General features: G+C 29.4%; 4 protein-coding genes and 1 long non-coding RNA gene across 22 annotated transcripts in view; 3 read left to right on the top strand and 2 right to left on the bottom strand.

Annotated features, from left to right (window-relative positions):
• The window catches only part of Pka-C3 (Protein kinase, cAMP-dependent, catalytic subunit 3), a 6,707-nt gene extending 3,142 nt beyond the window's left edge, over window positions 1–3,565 (top strand). For 9 of the 10 annotated variants that reach the window (XM_035874155.2, XM_035874156.2, XM_035874161.2 and 6 more), the window contains 4 exons: window positions 1,613–1,775; window positions 2,352–2,615; window positions 2,893–3,223; window positions 3,319–3,564. In XM_035874155.2, coding sequence (XP_035730048.1) covers window positions 1,613–1,775; window positions 2,352–2,615; window positions 2,893–3,223; window positions 3,319–3,465 — 905 coding nt within the window. In that variant the 3' untranslated portion in view covers window positions 3,466–3,564. Of the gene's footprint in view, window positions 1–1,612; window positions 1,776–2,351; window positions 2,616–2,892; window positions 3,224–3,318 lie in introns of all 10 variants that reach the window. The other variant, XM_035874158.2, reaches the window with a different exon arrangement.
• Window positions 3,566–3,736: 171 nt separating this feature from the next.
• Window positions 3,737–7,281, top strand: LOC118445129 (sodium channel protein Nach). 2 transcript variants are annotated; one of them, XM_035874142.2, is made up of 10 exons: window positions 3,737–4,298; window positions 4,409–4,663; window positions 4,767–4,983; window positions 5,099–5,356; window positions 5,428–5,566; window positions 5,652–5,729; window positions 5,810–6,040; window positions 6,124–6,290; window positions 6,807–6,910; window positions 7,026–7,281. In XM_035874142.2, the coding sequence occupies exons 1-10, from the start codon at window positions 4,208–4,210 to the stop codon at window positions 7,142–7,144; spliced, it is 1,659 nt and encodes a 552-aa protein (XP_035730035.1). In that variant the 5' UTR covers window positions 3,737–4,207; the 3' UTR covers window positions 7,145–7,281. The 2 variants fall into 2 exon arrangements, with proteins under 2 accessions (XP_035730035.1, XP_035730036.1); XM_035874143.2 differs by having other exon boundaries at window positions 3,739–4,298; window positions 4,405–4,663.
• Window positions 7,282–7,309: 28 nt separating this feature from the next.
• On the bottom strand, window positions 7,310–10,148 carry LOC118445137 (uncharacterized). Of its 5 annotated transcripts, none has more exons than XR_004839160.2 (4): window positions 9,748–10,148; window positions 9,353–9,542; window positions 8,002–9,258; window positions 7,310–7,561 (listed from the first exon to the last, which is right to left on the bottom strand). It is a non-coding gene; the product is annotated as an uncharacterized LOC118445137 (long non-coding RNA). The 5 variants fall into 5 exon arrangements; XR_014981973.1 differs by having other exon boundaries at window positions 7,310–8,400; window positions 8,477–9,258; window positions 9,748–10,126; XR_014981974.1 differs by having other exon boundaries at window positions 7,310–8,422; window positions 8,497–9,258; window positions 9,748–10,125.
• A 2,376-nt stretch (window positions 10,149–12,524) lies between these two features.
• On the bottom strand, window positions 12,525–17,451 carry LOC118445132 (carbohydrate sulfotransferase 11). 3 transcript variants are annotated; one of them, XM_035874149.2, is made up of 6 exons: window positions 17,097–17,451; window positions 16,806–17,025; window positions 14,292–14,687; window positions 13,574–13,861; window positions 13,153–13,388; window positions 12,525–13,050 (listed from the first exon to the last, which is right to left on the bottom strand). In XM_035874149.2, the coding sequence occupies exons 3-6, from the start codon at window positions 14,613–14,615 to the stop codon at window positions 12,885–12,887; spliced, it is 1,014 nt and encodes a 337-aa protein (XP_035730042.1). In that variant the 5' UTR covers window positions 14,616–14,687; window positions 16,806–17,025; window positions 17,097–17,451; the 3' UTR covers window positions 12,525–12,884. The 3 variants fall into 3 exon arrangements, with proteins under 3 accessions (XP_035730042.1, XP_035730043.1, XP_085512153.1); XM_035874150.2 differs by having other exon boundaries at window positions 16,806–17,006; XM_085656027.1 differs by having other exon boundaries at window positions 12,941–13,078.
• A 397-nt stretch (window positions 17,452–17,848) lies between these two features.
• On the top strand, window positions 17,849–22,281 carry LOC118445134 (inactive hydroxysteroid dehydrogenase-like protein 1). Of its 2 annotated transcripts, none has more exons than XM_035874163.2 (5): window positions 17,849–17,958; window positions 20,470–20,667; window positions 20,775–21,011; window positions 21,477–21,820; window positions 21,987–22,280. In XM_035874163.2, exons 2-5 carry the CDS (start codon window positions 20,508–20,510, stop codon window positions 22,194–22,196), a joined length of 951 nt encoding a protein of 316 aa, XP_035730056.1. In that variant the 5' UTR covers window positions 17,849–17,958; window positions 20,470–20,507; the 3' UTR covers window positions 22,197–22,280. The 2 variants fall into 2 exon arrangements, with proteins under 2 accessions (XP_035730056.1, XP_035730060.1); XM_035874167.2 differs by lacking the exon at window positions 17,849–17,958 and adding an exon at window positions 19,853–19,913 and having other exon boundaries at window positions 21,987–22,281.
• The last annotated feature ends 704 nt before the right edge of the window (window positions 22,282–22,985 follow it).

Raw genomic sequence — 22,985 nt, 5'->3', positions numbered from 1 at the left:
CTTCTTTGAAACTTAAAACAAGCTTTTGGATCGACACCAAACTGTTCGAGTGTCCACGATGTTAAAAAAAAAAAAAAAAAAAAAAAGAGAGAGAGAAGCAAAAAGAAAAAGAGACAGAGAGAGAGAGAGAGAGAGAGACAGAGAGAGAAGAAAGAAGGAATAAGAAAAAAAGAAAAAAGAAAAAAAAACAACCTATAGAACTTGATGGCCTGACACTCGAGATCCAAGTAAAACACGCACGTCTCAGGAACGATTTTCTCTCTTACACACACTCTCTCTCTCTCTCTCTCTCTCTCTCTCTCTCTCTCTCTTTCTCTCTGTCTCTCTTGGGTATTCGCGTTCAATATTCGCACACGAACCAAAAATAATTTATGGGACCCTCGTCGTCCTTCCTTGGAAAATAGACTTAACGTTTTTCGTGCTATGATGTAGAAGCATATACGTACAATGCGTCCAACATAGAAATATATATACATATGTATATTCTCACATGGCAAAAGGGAAGATATATATTCGTTAAAAAGAAAAAAAAAAAAAAAAAAGAAAAAAAAAGACACAAAAAGAAATAGAAAAAAGATTAAAAAAAAATAAAAATAAAATGAAAGAAGAAGAAGAAAGAAGAAAGAAAAAAGAAAGAACATAAATCACCAATGGTGAATACATTCAGATTTCTTTTTCTTTCTTTTTTTCTCTTTTTTTCCCGATCATCGAGTCTTAAAAAAAAAGAAAAAAAAAAAGAAAAAAATCAAATGTAACGAGGAATGATTTATCGATGAACGAACGTGAAAGAGAGAAGATAGTACATAGATTAACAATATACATTTATAATCTCTCTCTCGAAAAATGATCATCGTACGGTCTTTATTATAAAGATGGTCGTATTTAAAGAGCACCTACGCCATCGCCGGAAATTCGGTACGCGTCGCCGTTCCGTCGATCGACACCTGTTGTCAGCTGTCGTTGGCAGACCTCGGTGGTCGTTACCGAGCGAAAGGCAGATACACGAATGTTCCTTCACGAATCTTCCTGTCCGTATGCTGCCAACTTCGTTCGACCTATCTATAGAAAACAGCACCGATTCTAAACATAGTCATTTCTCGATAGTGTTGCCTCGATAAAAACAACACCGAGAAAGAAAGAAGAAGAGAGAGAGAGAGAGAGAGAGAGAGAGAATGTATGTGTATGCGTATATTTGCAATGAAGCGATTAATTTGTTTGCCAAATTCGAGATGTTATTTTTCCCTTTTCTATCTTCCCCTAATCAACACCGAACACCACTATCACCTTTATCTTCAAATACCTTTATCACTCCTGCCGAGACGCTGTTCGAGCTAATTAGTCACGGTGCGTTAAACATCGCTAACTTTGATCACGATCATCATCTTTGTGGGAAAGCGTGCGATAAACCAGTTGCGTGCGCTAAATGCTCGACTCGAATTTAAACGAACGGAGAAAGCGTTAATAATGAGGTGTCGTTACGAGTTACTTCGTCGAGTAACTTTTCGTTTTCTTCTTTCTCTCTTTCTTTCCCCTCTTGATTTTCCCTTTTCTTTTCTTTTCTTTTCTTTTCTTCTCATTATTCAAGAACGTCTATCAAATATTTTTTTTGCAGGTACGGGAACATTTGGGAGAGTAGTATTATGCAGACATCGTGGAAAACCTCTCGCTTTGAAGATACTCTCTATGGTCGACGTGATCAGGCTGAAACAAGTCGAACACGTTCGCAACGAGATCACGGTACTAAAGGAGGTCAATCACCCCTTCATAGTCAACATGTAAGCATAGGTATCTTTTGCCCGTACGTTCTAAGGCATATTAGAAAAGTCAAAAGAAAAGTTTGTATATAATACATATATTATTGTTATTATCGATCGTTTATGTATTATTAATTATTTAAAAATATTATATATTACAGTCTCATAATATATAATAATATATATATATATATATATATATATATATATGATACTATAAATATTATATATTATAGTATCGTAATAAATGTATAAACTTTTATGAATCATTTATTGATTTTATCTAAGATTTTATTTAAGAAAAAAATTTCTTCATTGATTCACTTTAATATCGATTAAATGAATATGAAATTGCGGATATGTACATATGTAAGTCGTAAAGATAGAAGATACCAAAGAAGAGAAAAGCGTAACGTAGAAATCGAGCAAAGCGATATCGTCTCGTAGTAACTCGATTCGCACTATTAAATAGCTATTAACAATCCATAGTGAAGGAAAGCAAAAGGAGGACGAGAGAAACGATCTCTTAGCCAATTGTCTCTCTCTCTCTCTCTCTCTCTCGCTCTCTCTCTTCCTTTCTCTCTCTTTATTTTTCAGGCTTTGGAGCGGTAGAGACGAAGCCAGACTCTACATGCTATTCGAATTCGTAGCCGGTGGCGAACTCTTTTCTTATTTAAGAGCAGCCGGAAGATTTTCTGGACCAACCAGTTGCTTTTACGCGGCTGAAATCGTCTGCGCATTGGAATACCTTCACAGCAAACACATAATTTATAGAGACTTAAAACCAGAAAATCTACTTCTCGATAGTCAAGGACACCTGAAAATTACCGACTTTGGTTTTTCGAAGAAATTAACTGATAGGTGAGATCGTTAAATCTATTTTTTTCTTTTTTTTTTTTTGTTCTTTTGTCGTAAAAAAAAGTAAACGCGAAAAAAAAAAGGAAAAATAATAAAAACATCGTCTCTCGTCCTCTCGATATATACTTCGGTCTATTTTTCTACGCTCATAATAATCACCTTTCATTCTATATTATTGCAAACGATCAACTCGTTGATTGTACTTAATTATATCGTAATTTGTCACTTAAAAAATTTCTAATCTCCTTCTACGTTATTTAATAACGTCGTTAATTTTCAGAACTTGGACTCTTTGCGGTACACCGGAATATTTGGCGCCGGAAATCATTCAAAATAAAGGTCATAACAAAGCTGTTGATTGGTGGGCCCTTGGTGTACTGATTTACGAAATGTTGGCTGGATTCCCACCGTTTTTCGATGATAATCCATTTGGAATATATGAGAAAATACTCAGCGGTAGGATAGAATGGCCTAAACACATGGATCCCATTGCTAAAGATCTCATCAAGAAATTACTCATCGCAGACAGAACGAAGAGATTAGGAAATATGAGACAAGGAGCTGAAGATGTTAAGAGGCATCGTTGGTTCAAGCTAGTAGAATGGCCCTTGGTAATTTCATTTCCTTTCATTTTTCTTATTCTAATCATTGGATTTTATCGCACGAACAAATTATTCATTTTAATATACGAACGAATCACGAACAGGTACCTCAAAGAGCTTTGACACCACCGATAAGGCCAAGAGTGAAAGCACCTGGTGATCCTAGTTGTTTCGATGATTATCCTGAAACCGATTGGCGTTCTCAACCACCTTTACCACCTGACCAACTGGCACTCTTCCAAGACTTTTAGCCAAATTCTAAGGAGATACTAAAGTATCTCCTACAGATCGGTGATACGTTTCTATCATTTTTACAAGTTCAATTCATAAGTTGTTAGAATATATATATATATATATATATATATATATATAAAATATATATGTAATAAATATATAGTATATATATATATACATAATTCTAATATAAATGTTGGAATATATATAATTCTACTATAAACGTTGAAATATGTATAATTCTGATATAAATGTTAGAATATACATTATATATGTATATATATATATATATATATATATATATATTTTTGTCGTTGAAATCTCGTTCTGTAAAAATTATTTTCTAAGAATAATTTCCACAAGAAGCGGACGATTTCTTATATTGTAAATAGGCATATTTTTATATCTGAACGCAACCATTAATTTATTTGTACGTTCTGTTTAAGCTTAGTTGATGTTTTAAAGCAAATTTTTATCAACAGTTGTAAATAAAAGATCGGTCGTATTAAACGACGATCACAACCTGACTCATAGATATTATCTTTTTATATGATTCATAAATTAATGCTCTACTAGTTCATTAGAATAAGATACGTTTAACGTAGCTAATTATTATCTTAATGTTATAAATTATAAATATTTTAAATATTAATGCGCGCAATAGCGATTTGAAACACGATAATACAGATCTCAAGGATACTTTAAATAATTTATTTCTAAAGAGAAAATATATAAATACGATTGTTGCACGCCATATTCATGGCATATACAAACAAGAACCACATTCGATTAGAGTTGAACGGGAAGAAGTTAAAGTCACTAATAAATAAATATGCCGAAAACAATTATGGTAATTTAATTATTGCAATAATTTTTATATATATATATATTTTTTTTTTGTTTTGTTTCCATAACAATTATATCAATGATCTAATTAACGGAATGTATTTTTTCAGGTAGAATTGAATATCGATGAAAAAATAAAAAAGGATATACCTGACGTCAAGAAGATCAATGATCAGAAGAAATTGAAAAACAAGTCAACTCTTATTTCAACAAACGCCAATCGTAAAAAACGCATTGCCCGAAAGATACTTCAAGATTTCACTGATTCTAGTTCGTTACATGGTGTAAAATATCTTGGAATGCAAGCTATCGTTACCAGTTACGTGGGAAAATTTATATGGCTTTGTACAATGATCACTGGAATCGTCGGTCCGTTTTTTGAACAATCAAATTTTATAGATAGTTAAGAAATATAATTGACATTTGTCAAATTTCAATGTATATGTATATATACATGTATGTATATTAACAGGTATAGATATAATGTTGAAAAAATTGTTGCACCGTTTGGATGAAAATCCGACAGAATTTTTCGTAAAAACATTTCATGCACCGATATTTCTCGCCGCATTTCCTGCTATCACAATTTGTCCTAGCAAACTGACTATGCTAAAAACGCAAATGGATTTAATGCGGCATATAAAATTGCCTGAAAATATGAGTATCGAGGAAGCGATGGTTTTCGTCAGGTAAATAATGTAATTTTTGTATTATAAAAAGAATATGCCAAACGAACCGATTTTTGTAGATATCATAAAAATGAAAAGAAAATGATATCTATTAAAAATGAATTCTCCTTCACAGATATGGAGCTGAGATAACCATATTGGAATTTGGAAAAAACGATGAACATTTAAAAAAATTTAATGCATTTTTAAAAGAGAATAAATGGAAATTAATAGATTTTTTGAAAATATTCAATCCTTGTGAAAATATGATCGAATCGTGTTGGTGGCACGAAAAGAAAATAAATTGTACTGATTATATAAAACAGTCTTATACCAATAACGGAATATGTTGTTCTTACAATTATTATTTGGAGCATCTTATGACATATAAAACGTAAGTTATCGATAGTTAAAAAATAAGATATCTAAATCATATAATTTTAAATATTATCTTAATATATGTAGACGTTATCAAGAAGTACCTGTACTTCGTACGACTCGTTCTGGATCAAAATCTGGTCTGACCATAATATTCAATCGTGATTTATTCTTCGAAGATAATAAAACAAAAATTACGAATTTCGTAAACAATATAAAACTTTTGGTACGATATTGAATCGATTTATCTCGGTTATACTTACATTAATATTCTTTTCTTTTTTTAATTTATTTTTTTTCTCATTTTATAGGTTTATATTCATCACACTTTGAGTTATCCAAACGCCGAGACTATTGGATATACTTTGCAAAAAGGAGAAGGATTAATGGTTAATTAATATGCATGTTTAATTATAATATATAACGATACTAAATATTTTATGATCATTTTAACGTCTGATTTTTTTAGCTGGAGGTGCAACCGATTATTAAAAAAAAACCATCAACTCTTTATCACGAATATTTCAATGGTATTTTACAACCTGATTGCATTTTAAATTCCGAAAAAAGTCAATTACGCTTTTTCATCGAATATCAACAATCAAATTGCTTTGTTAATTGTTTGATCAGAGATATATACAATGCGTGCGATTGTCTTCCTTACATTTATGCACCAATGGCAAATTATACTTCACTCCCGGTAATCAATTAATTATCTCATATTATCAAAATCGATATATAATATAATCTTTTTTTTCTTTCTCTTTTTTTTTTCTTTTTCAGTTATGTGAATTGGATGATAACAAGTGCTTGTATAAATACATGAAACGTAAAAAGTCGATGAATTATGACAATTGTTTTTGTGTAAATCTTTGTGAAGATACAACATACCAAATATCGTCGATTAAATATTTATTGAAAGAAACACCATTATCTTTATCACCGATTTAGTAAGTTTTTACACGTTTATACCATTGGATCATAAAAAAATGTTTTTAATACTTATTAAAAATATTAAAAAATCTTTTTACGATGTTTAAAATAGCTAATAGCTTTAATAGCTTTTATATAATCTCAAAAGTGAGCAATTCAAATTTCACATCGATATTTTTACCAACATGTGTTCTACGTCAAACGTATAATAAGAAAACTCGTTCGTAATAAAGCCTTTCGTAATAAACCTAGAAAACTAGTTCATAATAAACTTTCGTAAAGCTAAATAGTTTCTAAAGCTAGATAGTTTCTTAACTCGGAGATACCTTTGGTGAAGGGAAATAATATTATTAATTGAAATATCGAAGGAAAATAATTATATAATACACTTGTGTATATTGTTTTTATATCTGTTAATAATATTCGATGATATTTTTTATCATATATATAATTACTTGAAAAGTTATTATGTATTAATTTTTTAATTATGATTAAAAAAAAAAAAAAGAAAAAAATTATATTGTTCCTTTCAGTCAACATTTAACGGCTACACATACAATTTTAAACGTTTATTGGAAAATGGACGCCTTCATGATCTTCGAAACGAAATCAACTTTCATTGATTGGAAAAATCTTGGTATATAATATTATAAACAATTTTTAAACTGTTAACATTTCATCTTTGACAATGAACAAATTTATTATAATTCAAAAGTCATGTATAATATTAATATTAATTTAATATATTTCAGCTGAAGTAGGTGGAATATTCAATCTATTTCTTGGTTGTAGTATCATAAGCGCCGTAGAAATTTTATACTTCGTTTATCTATTTTTTCGTAAGATTTTTAAGAAAGAAATCAAATTGTAATTAAGTTAATACAACGTCTCGAATAATCCATATTGATGTTGATAATAAACATTGAATAGCTTTTCTGAAATATCGATTGTCTCTTTTGTTCATGCCTCAAGTAAATTGGGGAAAGTAATTGAGGAAAAAGAAAAAGAAAAAAAGAAAAAAAGAAGTCGATTATAATTCATTTTGATGTTATCGATTTTCTTTCTGTATTATAAATTTTGTGTCAATACATATATAGCAATGATGTTTACAGGGCACGATAATACTATTCGTAACGACCTGAATTCAAAGCAAGTAGATCTATTTCCAGCGATTACTGGAACGTGGCCATCTGCCAGTCTTTCCACGAGCTCGAATGTAAAATTATTTATTACAACGGGTTTCTACTTCGATGTTGTCCACCATTGAACGACGATTATCATGATGCTCCTGTCACACGACGTGTATTAATTATTAATCAGCAAAGGTGCATGTCATCATGGTTTCTTTCATTTTCTTTTTGACATAAAAAAACGACTAGTAAATCGAATAAATTTAATCATTGTATATATATATATATATATTATGTATATATATATATATATATATATTATGTATATATATATAATATATATATATAATATATATATATGTATAACATTATTATATATATAATTTAACGTAACGGCATACGTTTGGATTCGAACTGACACGCGATAAATTTTGATACAATTCCTAATAGGAGTTAGATCTATTTTTCAAGTAGAAAGATTTACGTTTAAGATTATCCTCGAGATTAAACGCAGAAAAGTTTGTTCTCCTTATTGACAAAAGATTTAACTTCGTCGAATAATACTTGGGGTAACTTAGACGATTTATAAGGAACTTACGTAACGAATGATTTTCGTTTGTGAAACGAACGATAGAATAAACATTCTATCGGGTCATTATTTATTGCTTTTTTAGATGGAACAGGACTAAAGGAGGAACGTTGATATTCCTTTCGTTTTTCTCATCAGTTATTTTCGGATCTTCTATAGAAAATACTGATTTCCTCTTCTATATGTATCAACGTAGGTACACGTAGTGGTGAAACAGTGAAACACCGAAGAAGAGAACTAAAAGCATCGGCTATTTTCGTATAAACACCCACGCTTTCCATGTTCATCGTCCATGTAATCCAAACGTTTACTTATTTTCTACAGATGGCAAGGCCCATACTTTTCATTTTTCTCTTTTCTTTTCTTTTTATTTTTCCTCCATCCTCACGGCCATTGACTTTTTTCATCCTAAAATTAAATTTCACAAACTCTATTCACAAATTATTCCATACAAAATATTTATATATTATATCTGTCTGCATACAGTGATAATAAAAATGTTACTTTATGCGAACAATAGAAATATCATTCCATGATATTCGAGACATTTAATTCGTTCCAATTTTATCCCCATAAAATAATTCATACAGATTATTCAAATATTTCACAATTATCTAGATCTCAAATTCTACGAATATTCATCCTTGACCTATAAATCGTAGCATTGTTTTATGTGTAATTATTTGTCTGTTACCTTCCACCCACTGTCGTTACTTTTATACAAGCATTGAATACGTTAACACAATGAACCTACGAATACATTCATTCAATTGCACCCACACACATCGAATACCCGTTTTCGTATTAAATTTTTTTCCTTTTTTTTTTCTTTTGTCCTTTTTTTTTTTTTTTTTTTTTTAATATTTCACTCATTCTACGAAGTGGCACAATTATAAATATTACGTTCTAATAGAAAAAAAAAGAGAGAATTTCACTCGCTCCCTGTCTCCGTACGTATAAAAAAAAAAGAAAAGAAAAAGAAAAAAACGAAAGAAAAAAAAAAAAGATTTATTTCCGATGACATGATTGTTTCGATTAATTCTTTAACTTATTTAACTTATTGAAACTTAAACAATGAATATTAATCTATGCAATGAATCGGTGATGGTCAGAATCCGATCTGAGCGAGATCAAGAAGGATTCGGAAATATAAAATTGATCTTGTGTAATAATCGATATCCTTTCCATTCTCGATTTCCGAGTATCGATCGAGAAAGTCGTCCAGCCTTTGAGAAACTCGCATTCTTCGTCTTTCATGTTTCAACTCTGAAAAATCGACATAGAGTGTAAGTTTTTATCAGGAAATAATTGGGAAATATAAAGGAGATTACGAACGATTAAATTTTCTCCATGTACGTACCATAACGAGAGAGAGAGAGACAGAGAGAGATATAGACAAAGAGAAAAACTAAGGAATTAAAATATCCCCGAGTAGAGTAACCATAAAGAGATCAAAAGTAATATCAGGATTAGGTAAGTGGTTAGAATGTTTTTAGTTTCGTGAGCTGGCTGTGGCATCTTAGATTCTGTCTTCTATACGATTCACTGCACTGCGAGAAAAGATTTCTTTCATTTATTAAAAAAAAAAAAAAAAAGGAAAGTAGAAAAAAAACAAAAAAGAAAAACAAAAAATACAAAAAAGAACTTATAAAATTATATTCGTTAAAATATTAAAAAAAAAAAAAAAACAAATATTCGGACTCAAAGAGTTTCGATGTTTTTCATTTTTTTTTTTTTTTTCAAATAATTACTCACAATCGTTGAAGAAGTATACGTTTGGGATCGATAACGAAAAGATTCTTAGATCAATCTGTAATCTTCCCCGCGTGGTTTAGAAGATCTATTGAAAAGCAACGAGCGTTCTAAACGACTTTACGTCCGATCGTAGACTGGATCACGTACGCAAAGGATCCCCGTTCGAAATCCCGAAATTCCTCCAGGAACCGCCGTTGTCGAGCTTTTCTCCCCACTCGATTCGATAGCCAGCTCCTTAACCGTTTAATCTCTGCTCCAGGATTGGTAGCTCCGATTCCACCACCGTCGTAGCAAAATTCGAAACCAGCCGACACGAGAGAGAGTGAGAGAAAGAGAGAGAGAGAGAGAGAGAGAGAGAGAAACAGAGAGAGACAGAGAGAGACAGAGAGAGGAGCTTCTGGCCACCTCGAAGTTATATTAAGGCATTCATTCTCTCGTTATTATACCTTCGAGACTAAAAATTTACCGAGATATAAAATTCGAACGATTAATCATCCTCGTAATAAAATATTAGAAAAGAATCTTTGTCAGTAGCTAAACTTCGTGTCCTTTGCATTATTACTCGTTTAATATCGTATCGTATTTTTTCTCGTTCTTTCAAATTAGAAATATAATTTATTATCAATTACGATGGAACGATTGAAATGAAAAGGAAAAAAAAAAAAAAAAAAAAAAAAAGTAAAAGAGAAAACAAAAAACAAAAAAAAAAGAAAGACTATCGGAAACAGGAAAAGGAAAAAAAAAAAGTAGAAAAAAAAACGCTATCATCGAAATGTTATCTAATCGTATATTAAATTTAGAAAAAGGTAATCGACCCTTCGAACTAACCGAGCCAAAATACATATATTATCCGTCTAACTAATGAGATCCGGAAAAGGCTTACAAAATTCGGCACAAGCCGGGACATTAATGTTCAATAGTTCATTTAATTATAAATGTACAATTCCGGATACATAGAGAAAGAAAGAGAAAGAGAGAAAGAGAGAAAGAGAGAGAGAGAGAGTTGATATCGATGTATCGTATACCGACACAAATTCACATTCGCTAAGCCGGAAAGTGACTTTTATTTTTAAACAAAATCCCTCGTCCGGATGGACGCCCACGTGTCGAATTTATGACACGAGAAGACCGAAAAGAATTCTTATTTATTTTTTTTCTTTTTCTTCTTCCTTTCTTTTTTTTTCTTTTTCTTTTTCTTTTTTATTCTTTTCTTTTTTTTTTTTTTTTTTTCCTTTTTTTTCTTCTTCTTTTTTTTTTCAACGAGACACAAGAAGTCATCTCACGTGTGGCGCCAGATTGATTTACACGTGACGATAGAAGGGAGAGGCGAGGAGTGGGGGAGAGACGAGGAGGATGACGATAGTATTTGATCAAAGAAAATTTTCATAAATATTCTCGTCTCACTCTATTTCTTATTTTGTTTCTTTACTCTTCTTTTTTTTTTTCTTTCTTTCTTTCTTTCTTTCTTTAATCCTCGATTTTTTATCTAAAACAATTTCTCCTTCTTGCTATGAAATAAAAAATCTAGAAGAAAAATGAAACCCGCTGCTTCTAGTTTTCGGAAGGTCTTCGAAAGAATTAACATATTTCAAGGAACGGAATATTTTATTATTATTATTTCTTTTTTTTCTATTTTTTTTTTTTCTATTTTTTTTTTTTTATACTGAGATGTTCATATCGTATATAAGTAGGAAGTTCGCATAATCGCGAAGGTGTGGCACATAGAGCAGAGTTCTACGTCTTAACAATTTCTACTGACCTTATAACAAACAAATAAATCAATAAATCGATCCTTACTCGTTGGAAGATTTTTTTTTTCTTTGATCGATTTATCAAAGAGTTTTATCGTACAATCTCTTTCCTCGTTTACGAATGTTTTACTAATCTTTTCGTTAATAATTCATAGGAAAATACATGATTTAATTAATGCATCATTAAAAATGCATTACCTTTTGTATAAAATATTAATTTGCACTTAAATGTAACAGCGCATATAAGACTTTTGTTATCACGTGAGAAATAATCTAAATACTTTTAAATCTATTTGTTGCTGTTTTTATTGCTCATAAATTCATCCCAATTGCTTTTTTATGCATTCGTTATCATTGACGTAGCAATAAACTCTCGTTCTTCGAAAGTCCTTCAAATTAATTGACGGATGGAAAGTTATTTTCGTTCTCGCACGTACTTGTAAGTTTTCCTTTATGATTAGACTAAGGTTCTTCGACTCTTTATCCAAAGTTAGTCGGTATAAAATCCCATCTCGTTCGTCATCTTCGAATCCTAATTTAAATTTAGCACGCTAACCAAACATCGACTTCGATGAACAATGTTTTCGACAGATACGTTTCAAAACTCGATCAAAATGTTACGCAAATACGTTATTATTTTGTTCTTTTCTTTTTTGTTGTTTAATTTTTTTCGTAACTTTCGTAAAACCACGTTATTCGATAACTTATTTGTTTCATATTAAAAAAAAAAGTCATTATTTTTCTTTTTTGCATCATTTGTTTCCTTTCAATCTCAACAAATACCTAATGCATAATTCTTATTAATATGTTATTATATAAAATATCTAAAAAATATAATATGAACGTTGACATTCTTGAAAATTATAATTTATCCAAATCAATATAATTATTTGAATTAAATATTGTTTTAAAAAGAAAAAAAAAAAAAAAGGAAAAAAATAAGAAAAATATAATCGCATACAAATGAAATATATCAATTTGACATTCGAATACGTTTCAATTTTAATTATAAAATTCAGTTCTAATCGAGTTTACGCTTACAATTCGTTACATAAAAATCGTGAAAAATCAAATTGAATATAAGAAATACAAAGTCAATTCAATCGAATTTCTTCGTTCTATCATCGAACAAAAAAATATCGACGGATATATCTTATTTTAAATTATAAAATTGTTGACAATGATCAGCGTAGAATTAAAATCGTTATAACGTAGTGACTTGACAGAAATTCTTAATGGATAAACTAGTCTATTATTTTATATCGTTCTAATATAAATAAATAAAAATAAAAAAAAATAAAAAATAAAAAAAAGATACAGAATCTGAATCTCTTTTAATTCATCGAATCTCAGTTCTCTGTACACGTTAATTCTCTCACTATAAATTTAAGCTAAAGAAAATCCTAAAACATCCTCCAGTGAATAATCGAACAATTTCAAATCTAATTTGTACAAATTCTCCAACTTTCTCAATTGTTTATAACTTAAAGTCGAATAATATCTATCCAATTTCTTGGACGTTGGCTCGGTACTCTGTGGTTTCGATGGGAAACTGGATAAAGAATGAAAACAATCGTCATCTTAAATGTTAAATATTCCAAGGTTGGACAAATATAAATCATAAAGCTTATTTAAATCGCAAATTTATACTCACTTGACGGTGACGACATTCATTCTTTCCAACACTTCTGTAGCGTCTTCCACCAAGGTTTCATACTTACTAACAAGATTGTAATTAACTACGCACGGCTGACATAATTCATATATAGGTCTCCAATGTTCGTTCCTCGTACCATTTTCAGTATCATTGGTAATGAATTCTACAAACTCTCTGAACGTAACATCGTCCCCATTTTTCAATGATTCTTGCGTAGCATTCACTCTGTACTTCTATCGAAAAAAAAAAAAAATAAATAAATAAATAAATAAATGGAATAAAATAAAAATATTTTTTTAATAAAATAAAGTAAAATATTTTTTTTTAAGTGAAATAAAATAAAATGTTTCTCTTTCCTTTTTCTTTTTTTTTTTTTTTTTTTTTTTTTTTTTTTATGAAACAGGATAGCTTAGATTACCTTTATAATTTTCTTTCCAAAACGAGTTTGAAAATATCTCGAGCTCCTTTCATGTTTCGCTTCCAGTTTATTCCTATAAGCTGATAGTAGCCTTTCAAATGGATGTCGAACGACTATAAGTTTGTCGTAGGATGTTAATTTTTTCTCAATTTCCGAAGCAGTGTAATTACTTAATCTTAAAAAAATTCCTGGCGAGTGAGCCTGATCAGCCGGTATTTCTAAAGGATCATTTCCAGACCACTTTCCTGTGGCGATCATTAAAACGCGTTTCCAGTTTGTACAGGCAACCTGTAAAATGGTAGGATATTGTAATAATTCCGTGAATAGTAGATACACGAATCTGTAATATAATTCGAAAGTTAAAGGAATTTATCCTTGAAACGAGCCTTACGTTTTCTCTTAGATCTATAATAATTCGTTTATTTCGAATTTTTTCAAATTTTTTCTTCTTACCAATAGTTCTTTTTGTTTTTTCTTTTTATCTCTTCTTCATACAATTATATAATCGTAATTAATAAAATTAAATCGTGAAAATTAAATCTGATTTATGTAAACTAATCAGCAAACTATTTAATTTAATAAAATACTTTTACCATATGAATTTATTAGAGATCAATGTATCTTTTCTTTTTTTTTTTTTTTAATTTTTTACAGAATTTTCAAAAGCTATATATTTATATATGTGTACATATATATAAATATATATAAATATATATACCTTTGGTACATAACAATAAAGCAACTCGTGTTGTTCGTCCACGAGGATGTTTCTAAAGGATTCAGGACTTAACGTTCCGTTTCCAACATTATTATGTCTAAAAATCTCCTCGCAATTATACTGTAATCTTTCTTGACGCTCCAACAAAGCGGATCTCGCTAATGCATTAGGTCCTGTCCAAGAGTACATATACTTCTGTGATTGAAGATACTTCGAGTTGCCATATTCTAACGAAACTTCTTCGTTGGTTTTCTCTGCATTTAGGATCGAATTCCAAATAACGAAAATAAATATTATTGCCCTGAAGACACGACATCCTATCATCGTCCTCTCGTGATCATCCGGTACATTGAGTTATCTTCTCGTGAGATTGTCGTCTCGCTTGCGCAATCCTTTCTGTAAATACGACGAAAGTGTACAATGTTAAAATCAACTTTGTTTGCCAACGTGGAATGAAGAAGAAAAAAAAAAAAAAAAAAAAAGAAAAGAAAGAGAAATAATCGAAAAAAAATTTCTTCCAACTCAATCGATAGAATCGAAAAATTCTATTGCATTAGAAAGGCAATACAGGATGAATAAATTAAATGTAATATTTAATAAACGAGGTCAAAATTGTAGGTCTTTTATTCCAATTAACTAGATTTAACTTGCATACATATATACATACGTAACTCCGGTCTCCGTTTATATATATATAACATTAATAATGTTGAGCTTTAATTTTATCGGTAGCCTCGAGTATATATTGAAAAGTAACTATTGCTAACTACGACACGAGCGAAATCCGTCAAATATATAACTAATATATGTAATAATCGTAGAGGCACGCGTGTGGAATGGTTGCGTTAGCGATAGGGAGGAGATCACATTAACCCAATATATGTATATATAAATGTGTGGTGTATGTGTGTGTATGTATATATATATATATACAGTATAATATAGGTACGCTAGTTTCAATTACCGCTTTGCAAAACCTGTTCTTGAACTTTAGCCATGACATCGATCGAACGTGAAACCGTATTAAACGTGTGTGAAATAATTTTCCACGCATAAGAGAAACATTGAATTATAGATTTATTTGAAAAGTGATCACTAATTCTTTTTTTTTCTTTTTGTTTTTCTTCTTTGTTTCTTTTTCTCTTTTTTCTTTCATTCTTTTCCTTTTTACTATTATCTTCTTCTTCTTCTTCTTTTCTTTTTTCTTTTTTTTTTTATTATTATTATTATCTTTATTTTCTTTTTGTTTCTTTTTTTTCTTTTTGTTTCTTTTACTTTCTTTACGATTCTTTTAAAACCGATCATCGCATGTCGTCAATCATTACGATAATTAAATAATTATATAATTAATCGATATCACGCGTATCCGTCTTACAGAGATGATCGTCTGAACGTTTATGCAAAAGTAACGGATTAAACAACGGATCGGCTTAACGGAATCCAGTTTATAGAAGTAGAACGTAATCTCGATCTCGTTTACGCGCGAAGCATGCACGTCACGTGGGAGAAAAAGAACATGTTTGCCAGTTGGTATCTTCGTATTTTGTGTCAATGGAAAAAGGAAATGAAAGATTGTCGGATAAATAATGGCATATAACAAAAAAGAAAATGATCTAATCGATATAGAGAGAATTCGATTCGACGTGACACTCGAGTATCGTATTATGATAGCTTATTGGGAACGACGACGAGCCTAACTCGAAATAGAAAATAAAAAAGTTGAAAAAAAGAAAAATCATGATCGTCGTAAACTCTTGAGTTGACTAATACGAACCAATAGTTGCGTTCGTCAACTCATAAATCTCTTTAAAAACGAACGAACCGTATGAACCGTTGCTTTGGTGTCATGGTTCATAACTCCGATTGCATCATGTTCCTCGATCTATTTGTAATAAAATTGATTTGAAGGAAAAAGATAGAACGATTGAGTTTTATTTCTGGAGAGAATTAAAAAAAAAAAAAAACAAGAAAACAAAAAAAAAACAAAAAGAAAAACAAAAAAAAAACAAAAAAGGAGAAGAAGCAGAAGAAGAAGAAGAAGAAAAGCAAAAAGAAAAAAGAAAGAAAAAGTTGTTGAAATCGTAAAATAAACAATATAATCGATTTGTAGATAGATCGAGCAATTTGTACTCAGACCAGTGTTTGTCTTCCAAGATGAAAGATAAATAATCGATAAATGCGACACGTAGAGCTTGCGAACTTTTAGCATGCAGTTTCGTTCGAATTCGTTCGAAAAGGGAAAAAAGGAAAAAAAGAATATACCAAGACTGTACAAATATTCAGATATCTACCTAACGCAAAAGAAAAAGAAACGAAAGCCGTTCGACATTCTAAACCATTTCGAGGCCACAACCATTTTAAGTTTACGTTCGGCACAGATGCTTCGCACGTGTTTTACGAATCAGCGTTACAACTTTGCTTTTTCTTAAAATTTTTTTTCTATTGAATATTTTTCATTGCATCTACGTTGCCGAGGAACGATTAAATATATGTAAATATATGTAAAATAAATACCTTTCTTTTTCTCTCGATTTGATTATCGATCGATTGAGATACGATGATAATAGTCGTTAAATTTCGTTGAATTCCTTTAAAAGCTATCGTACGAAGGAAAACAACGGGCTTGTGGTTCAACTTCGCCCTCTCGACTGACAGGGCCGAAATATCTCTAATGTCCGAAGTTCGTATCCCGCGGCGTACTTACGAAACGTTAGCCTATTCGTCAAGCAATTTACTATAGGAAAAAGATAGAGAATATTTCGTATTACGAGAGCGGGGAAATTCAAACAGAGAATCTTTTCATACCTTGGAAAATAAATGCTTCTCTGTTATGAGAATTAACAAAGTGAACGATGATTGTGTAGAAAAAAGAGAGAGGAGATCAAAATTCAAGGTGATAAGGCAATATCTTTTTTCTCTCTCCTTTTATTTTCCTTTAACGAATAAAACAAAACTATTGGAAATAAAACAGATTTTGTTTTTTCACAAATGTACATACATACACATATATATATATATATACATATATATATATATGTGGAAAAATTCTAATGAGAAAAAAGAAAATGATTTTTTTGAAAGAACATTTTGAAGAAAACAAAGGAAATATAATAGAAGAGCACGAAACGCAACGAGTGGGACTATCTTCTGTTCACGAAGACGATACACGTACTGGAGAGAGGACCTTTCCATGCATATTTCTCCCTCTCTCTTTTTCTCTTTCTATCTTTCTCTCTTTCCCTGTGCTATGTATACGTGTGTACGTGTTAAAGCGAGCGAAAGAAGCTGCGCGCGCCTCTTTTCTCGTAAAACATCTTTCTTTCTCTTTCCCCCTCGCTCTTTTTCTCACTCCCTCTCTCTCTCTCTCTCTCTCTCTATCTCTCTGTCTTCGATCCTCTTCTCTTCTTCTGCTTACAACATCGCGCTTTAAGAGGAATGTTCTAACATGTATATGTATATATATATATATATATACGTTAAAACATACTTTAGATGTACAAATATATATATATATATATATATATATATATATGTATATATATATATATATGTCACATCAAAGAAGATAATTAAACGATTTCATCCATTACGAATTTTATTCATTCGTTATTTTATCCACAACTATCGGCGAAATAAGTTCTCAAGTAATCAAATATAAGAAGCTAAGGTAAAAAATAGTGAAACGAAATCAAATTTGTTAATTATTTATATTAAATACGAGGAACTATCAGTTACAAAAATCAAGTTCTTTTTTTCGCGAATCAATCAGCTATGTTCATTTTTTTAATTGTGCTAAAACATTCTTTCTAACATAGTGAAAGTGAAGAAAAAAAAAGTTTTCTTGATAAATATCTTAATGGAATTTTGCTTTGAGAATATAACGATTATTTATACGCAATTGAGAATATAACGATTATTTGTGCATATATACATTCGTGGACTTAACAATGTGCAAATCAAACATTATTATGGAATAAATCGAATAATATTGAATTTTCGAAATAATTCTTTAATTATGATCTTCAATATGATCGTTTATAAAATTTATAAAAGATAATAAAGACGATTTGTTCATCTTGATTACATTTAATTATTGTTATGTGGCATAATATATAATAGAAATTTTGCGACTTAAATTCATAGCATACTCGCGCACACACACATACACACACACATACAAAAGCGATAACAAAATGATTAAGTCAGTATATATTTATATAAGCACAAATGATCCACGATAATAACTTAATTGCTTCGTCAGAAGAAATTTTTAAAAGATTACTTTTATCTCAATATCGTATTCTCAAAGACCTTCTTTTCTATTATCCATGCTAAATTTATTATTTACGCTATTACATTTGTTTCTTTTTTTTTTATAATTTATTAAAACATCTTTTTTTTCTTTTATATTTTAATATCTTTTTTATATAAAGCATATTTTGTAAGGATATATTAGGTGGACCGGAAAGTAATGTCGTTTCTGCGCATATCGATATTTGATTATGATTTAAATTAAAAACTTGTTTAAAAATTTATTCGTTTGAATTTAATTTAAGAAAGCAACATTACTTTCCGGTCCACCTAAATATATTAAAGGATATTTTTAAGAATATTTTTTTAAGGAAAAGAAAATATTCTTTATAAATATTGTAATTTGACGTCGTTATATAAGTATTGTCGATCTATAATATTATTGATTATCGATTACATCATCAAAGTTTCTCTTATACGATGCATTTTATGAAATATTCTCGTGTCGTATAAATTGAGTGTCGTATTCTCAGGATCGAATTTACTTCGTCGTTTCTTTGTTCTTTTTTTTTCTTTTTTTCTTTTTTTTTTTTTTTTTTCTTTTATTCTTCCAATGAATTCCTCTTTTATGAAATTTTCAATCGAATAAAATGCATTAGAAAGTTCAAAAGTACGACATCGTTAAATCGACATCTAGTACTGATGTTCGAAACTGATGAACATCGTTAGAATGGGGAGATATTTGGGACAACCATAACAGAATGATTACACGATAATGTTACACCAGCAACCTCGATTTATCGCGCATTAACTATGAACCCTTTCCCACTTGAAAATTTTCACTTGGAAAAAACGTTGGTTAAATTTTAACTAATAATTTTCTTTATCTCGACCATACGTACATATGTACAATCTGTATTAATTAATATATATATATATATATATATATATATATATATATATAATAATGTTTAATGGAATAACTCATGGATAACTTATTCATGTTTTTTGCATTATAGAAATTAGAAAAGATCATATAAAATATTCATGATTTTTCTATGAGAATATTTTTCGTTTGATAATGACGACAAATAATAAAGTAAAAACGAATAAAAATAAAAGAAGAAAAAAGTAAGCTAATAAATTTTTGTCAATAATTTTTAAAAAATAAAACAAAGGATTTATTTTAAAAAAGCAATAACATCTTATTTGTACATAATTTCAAGGTCGTTCGGAGAAAGTTACTTATGTTCATACATTTTCTATATATAGTTACCTGTAGCAAATCACTTTTAGTCTTGCGTTGGATATCGTCGAGGGATCATCTCTGAAAGAAAGAGCATATAAATAAAGTAAAAGAGAAAGGGAAAGGTATAGAGAGAAAGAGAGAGAGAGAGAGAGAGACAGAGAGTGAGGGATGGGGGGAGAGAGAATAATTAAGAGACGTATTAAAAAAAATGAAAGAAAATATCCAACGTGAGGATTCGATTTTTTAAAAGTTACAAAGTGTTTTTAATTTTGTGATACCAATATTGTATCACCGAGTATTGCGATAAACAAAACTATAATGTTTGGTTAAACTACAGCTTATATAGTAAATCGGAACGACCAATAAAAACGTCAAAAAAAGACAATATTGTGATTCGAGTGATAACAATAACATAGTATTTATAAATCGTTTAAAGTATAAGTGTTTGTTTCTACGCAAGTTATCGTATTAATGACAAATCATATATTTTATTCGTAATGGATACATGTGCTTGATAATTTTGATATTAAATACCAAAAGCGTTTGAAAGATTCAGGCTCAGTTTTATTAAAAAACTTAAATAAATTATTCAAAACATAAACATAAAGGACAAAACATAAACATTTTCTTTGAATTGTTTGTGTATTGAGAATTAAACATAACTTTTCAATATTTCAGTTTATACGTTTAATTGAAGACGAACTCATTCAAAGAAAATGATGACGTTAATAATACTCTGGTCATTAGGCGGATTAATCGCACTTTGGTTATTATTTAATTTCGCAAATCATTTAATATCTATTATATGGGAAATATTTTTTCCCCTTATCAATTCCAAACCGATCAATTTGCGCACGAAATTTGGCGAATGGGCAGGTAAGTCGAGAAAAAGAAAGAAGAAAAACAAATCAACTTGAAAAACATTATTAATCTTTTTTCTTTCTCTCTTTCTCTTCTTCTTCTTTTTTTCTTACTCAATCTAGTGGTAACAGGATCAACCGACGGAATTGGAAAGGCTTACGCAATGGAACTAGCTACAAGAAATATTAATTTAATCTTAATAAGCAGAAGTTTAGATAAATTGGAAAATACCAAGTCTGAAATATTGAATGTTAATCCTAACATAGAAGTAAGGATCATACAGGCAGACTTTAGCAAAGGCAAACTGATCTACGAAGAAATCAAACCTCAATTGGAAAATGTACCAATTGGAATATTGGGTGAGTAAAAAAAGAAACAAAACAAAAAAATATATATATATATACATACATTTATATATTATTGACTTATACATTGATTTCGTTAAAAGTTTCTTTAGAAAAAAAATTTTTTTTATCGATGCAGTAAATTACACGAGGAAAAAAAAATAATACTTTTAATTGAATAAAAATAAAGGAAAGAAAATAAAAACTCGTGACCGATAACGATATCTTAATTCGTGAAAGCGAATGAAATTACAGACGTTGTTTGTTTGAGATATAAGAACTATTATTATATCCTTGGTTAATTTACATTTATTTAATTATTATAATTCTAATAATGTTAATTAATCGAAGAGAATAATTAATTAATAGAAGAAGGAAGAAAGAAATTTTGATTGTTCGCCGGTTTGTTTTTTCTTTTTTTTTTTTATCTCAAAACCATTGCTCGATAATACTTATTTAAAAGATTCAATATTTATTTAGTGAATAACGTGGGCAAACAGTATAGTTATCCAATGTATCTCAATGAAGTTCCGGAGGATGAGCTATGGGATATTATAACAATAAATGTGGGGGCTGCCACGATGATGACGCGATTAATTATTGAAGGAATGAAAAAACGTAGAAAAGGTGCAATCGTTAATATATCTTCTGGGTCGGAACATCAGCCGCTACCATTAATGACCGTCTATGCTGCAACCAAAGTATATTTAAAAAGTTTCTCCAATGCAATTAGAATCGAATATTCGAAATTTGGTATAACGGTTCAACATTTGTCACCATTCTTTATCAATACCAAAATGAATGCCTTCAATCCGATATTTCAGGTATGAGTTATCAAGTTTTTTTTTCTTTTTTTTTTTTCTTTCCTTTCATTCTTTCATATCATTTACATCGATCTATTTTATTTATTTTTTGAATATTATTATTATCTCATATCTTTTTTATTAATGATAAAAACATGCATAGATTTAAATGGTCATGTAATAACAGGTATCCAGCGTATTTGTCCCTAATCCAACGACTTATGCCAAAAATGCAATAGCCACGCTCGGTAAAGTAGATTCAAGCAGCGGATATTGGGCCCATGATATTCAAACATTTATCAGTCTTATTACACCTGTATGGATTAGGGCAAAAATTGGTTGGTTAATGAACAAAAAATTTCGGGAAGATTATATTGCATATATCAAAAATAAATAAATTCTCGTTGGAGAAATTATTATTACAAAATTAATATTATATTATTGTTATATGTTAATATTAATATGGGTTAATTAATATTAATACTATTATTATTATTATTATTATTATTTTACAAATGTGTAATATTATAAATTAAGGATAATATTAATGTATTGTTATTGTTATTATTAATATTATTAATATTATAAAATATATATTTATGTTCAACTAAAAAATATAACATTGTTTTTATTTTAATCATTATTACTTAGATTTTATATCATAATATATTGGTATATTTGTAAGAAATAAATCTTTTCCATGCTCTTAACAAACTCTGGTTTTTACGTCTTAAATATTTAGGGCATTGAGTAAAGCACGATCGGTAAAAGTAAATAGATACCTTAGCCGTACAGGACAGAAACGAAACATTTCTATTTTGTCTAAGGAATAGTAATAACATTTGAAAATTCATTTAGAATATTAATTATAAGATTTCTTTCTGCTTTATTGATTGTAAAATAACACGCTCGCATCGATTTGTTTTCTGATTTGATTTCATTGACGAAATAAAATTGTTTCTATGAAAATCTTTTACGTCGATCATATAAATCTAGCATATATCAGAAGTTTTTTTTCTCTTTTTTTATTTTATAAAATATTATTTTTGTAATTTTTCAGACACATTATAAATATATTATAATAATTATTCTTTCCCAATAAAATCATTTTTTTACAATTGCAAGTAAATCGTATGATCTATACATTTCAAAAATTTATAACCTAATATTTTAGAATGTTAGGTTA

The sequence above is a fragment of the Vespa mandarinia genome, chromosome 3 (genome assembly GCF_050613455.1).
Source record: "Vespa mandarinia isolate Hongniang chromosome 3, ASM5061345v1, whole genome shotgun sequence".
NCBI lineage: Eukaryota > Metazoa > Arthropoda > Insecta > Hymenoptera > Vespidae > Vespa > Vespa mandarinia.
The sequence above is the reverse complement of the archived record's forward strand: the minus strand, read 5'-3'. Positions and strand labels throughout refer to the sequence as shown.

What these genes read in the sequence shown, in the direction of transcription:
- LOC118445129 (XM_035874142.2), top strand. Translation starts at nt 4,208, where the DNA reads ATGGCATATACAAACAAGAACCACATTCGATTAGAGTTGAACGGGAAG. An exon ending in CATCTTATGACATATAAAAC is followed by an intron (nt 5,357 to 5,427) that starts GTAAGTTATCGA and finishes TAATATATGTAG; the next exon opens with ACGTTATCAAGAAGTACCTG. An exon ending in TTATCTTTATCACCGATTTA is followed by an intron (nt 6,291 to 6,806) that starts GTAAGTTTTTAC and finishes TGTTCCTTTCAG; the next exon opens with TCAACATTTAACGGCTACAC.
- LOC118445132 (XM_035874149.2), bottom strand. Translation starts at nt 14,615, where the DNA reads ATGATAGGATGTCGTGTCTTCAGGGCAATAATATTTATTTTCGTTATT. An exon ending in TTTATTGTTATGTACCAAAG is followed by an intron (nt 13,862 to 14,291) that starts GTATATATATTT and finishes ACCATTTTACAG; the next exon opens with GTTGCCTGTACAAACTGGAA. An exon ending in TTGGAAAGAAAATTATAAAG is followed by an intron (nt 13,389 to 13,573) that starts GTAATCTAAGCT and finishes TTTTTTCGATAG; the next exon opens with AAGTACAGAGTGAATGCTAC.
- LOC118445134 (XM_035874167.2), top strand. Translation starts at nt 20,508, where the DNA reads ATGATGACGTTAATAATACTCTGGTCATTAGGCGGATTAATCGCACTT. An exon ending in GAAATTTGGCGAATGGGCAG is followed by an intron (nt 20,668 to 20,774) that starts GTAAGTCGAGAA and finishes TACTCAATCTAG; the next exon opens with TGGTAACAGGATCAACCGAC. An exon ending in TGTACCAATTGGAATATTGG is followed by an intron (nt 21,012 to 21,476) that starts GTGAGTAAAAAA and finishes ATATTTATTTAG; the next exon opens with TGAATAACGTGGGCAAACAG.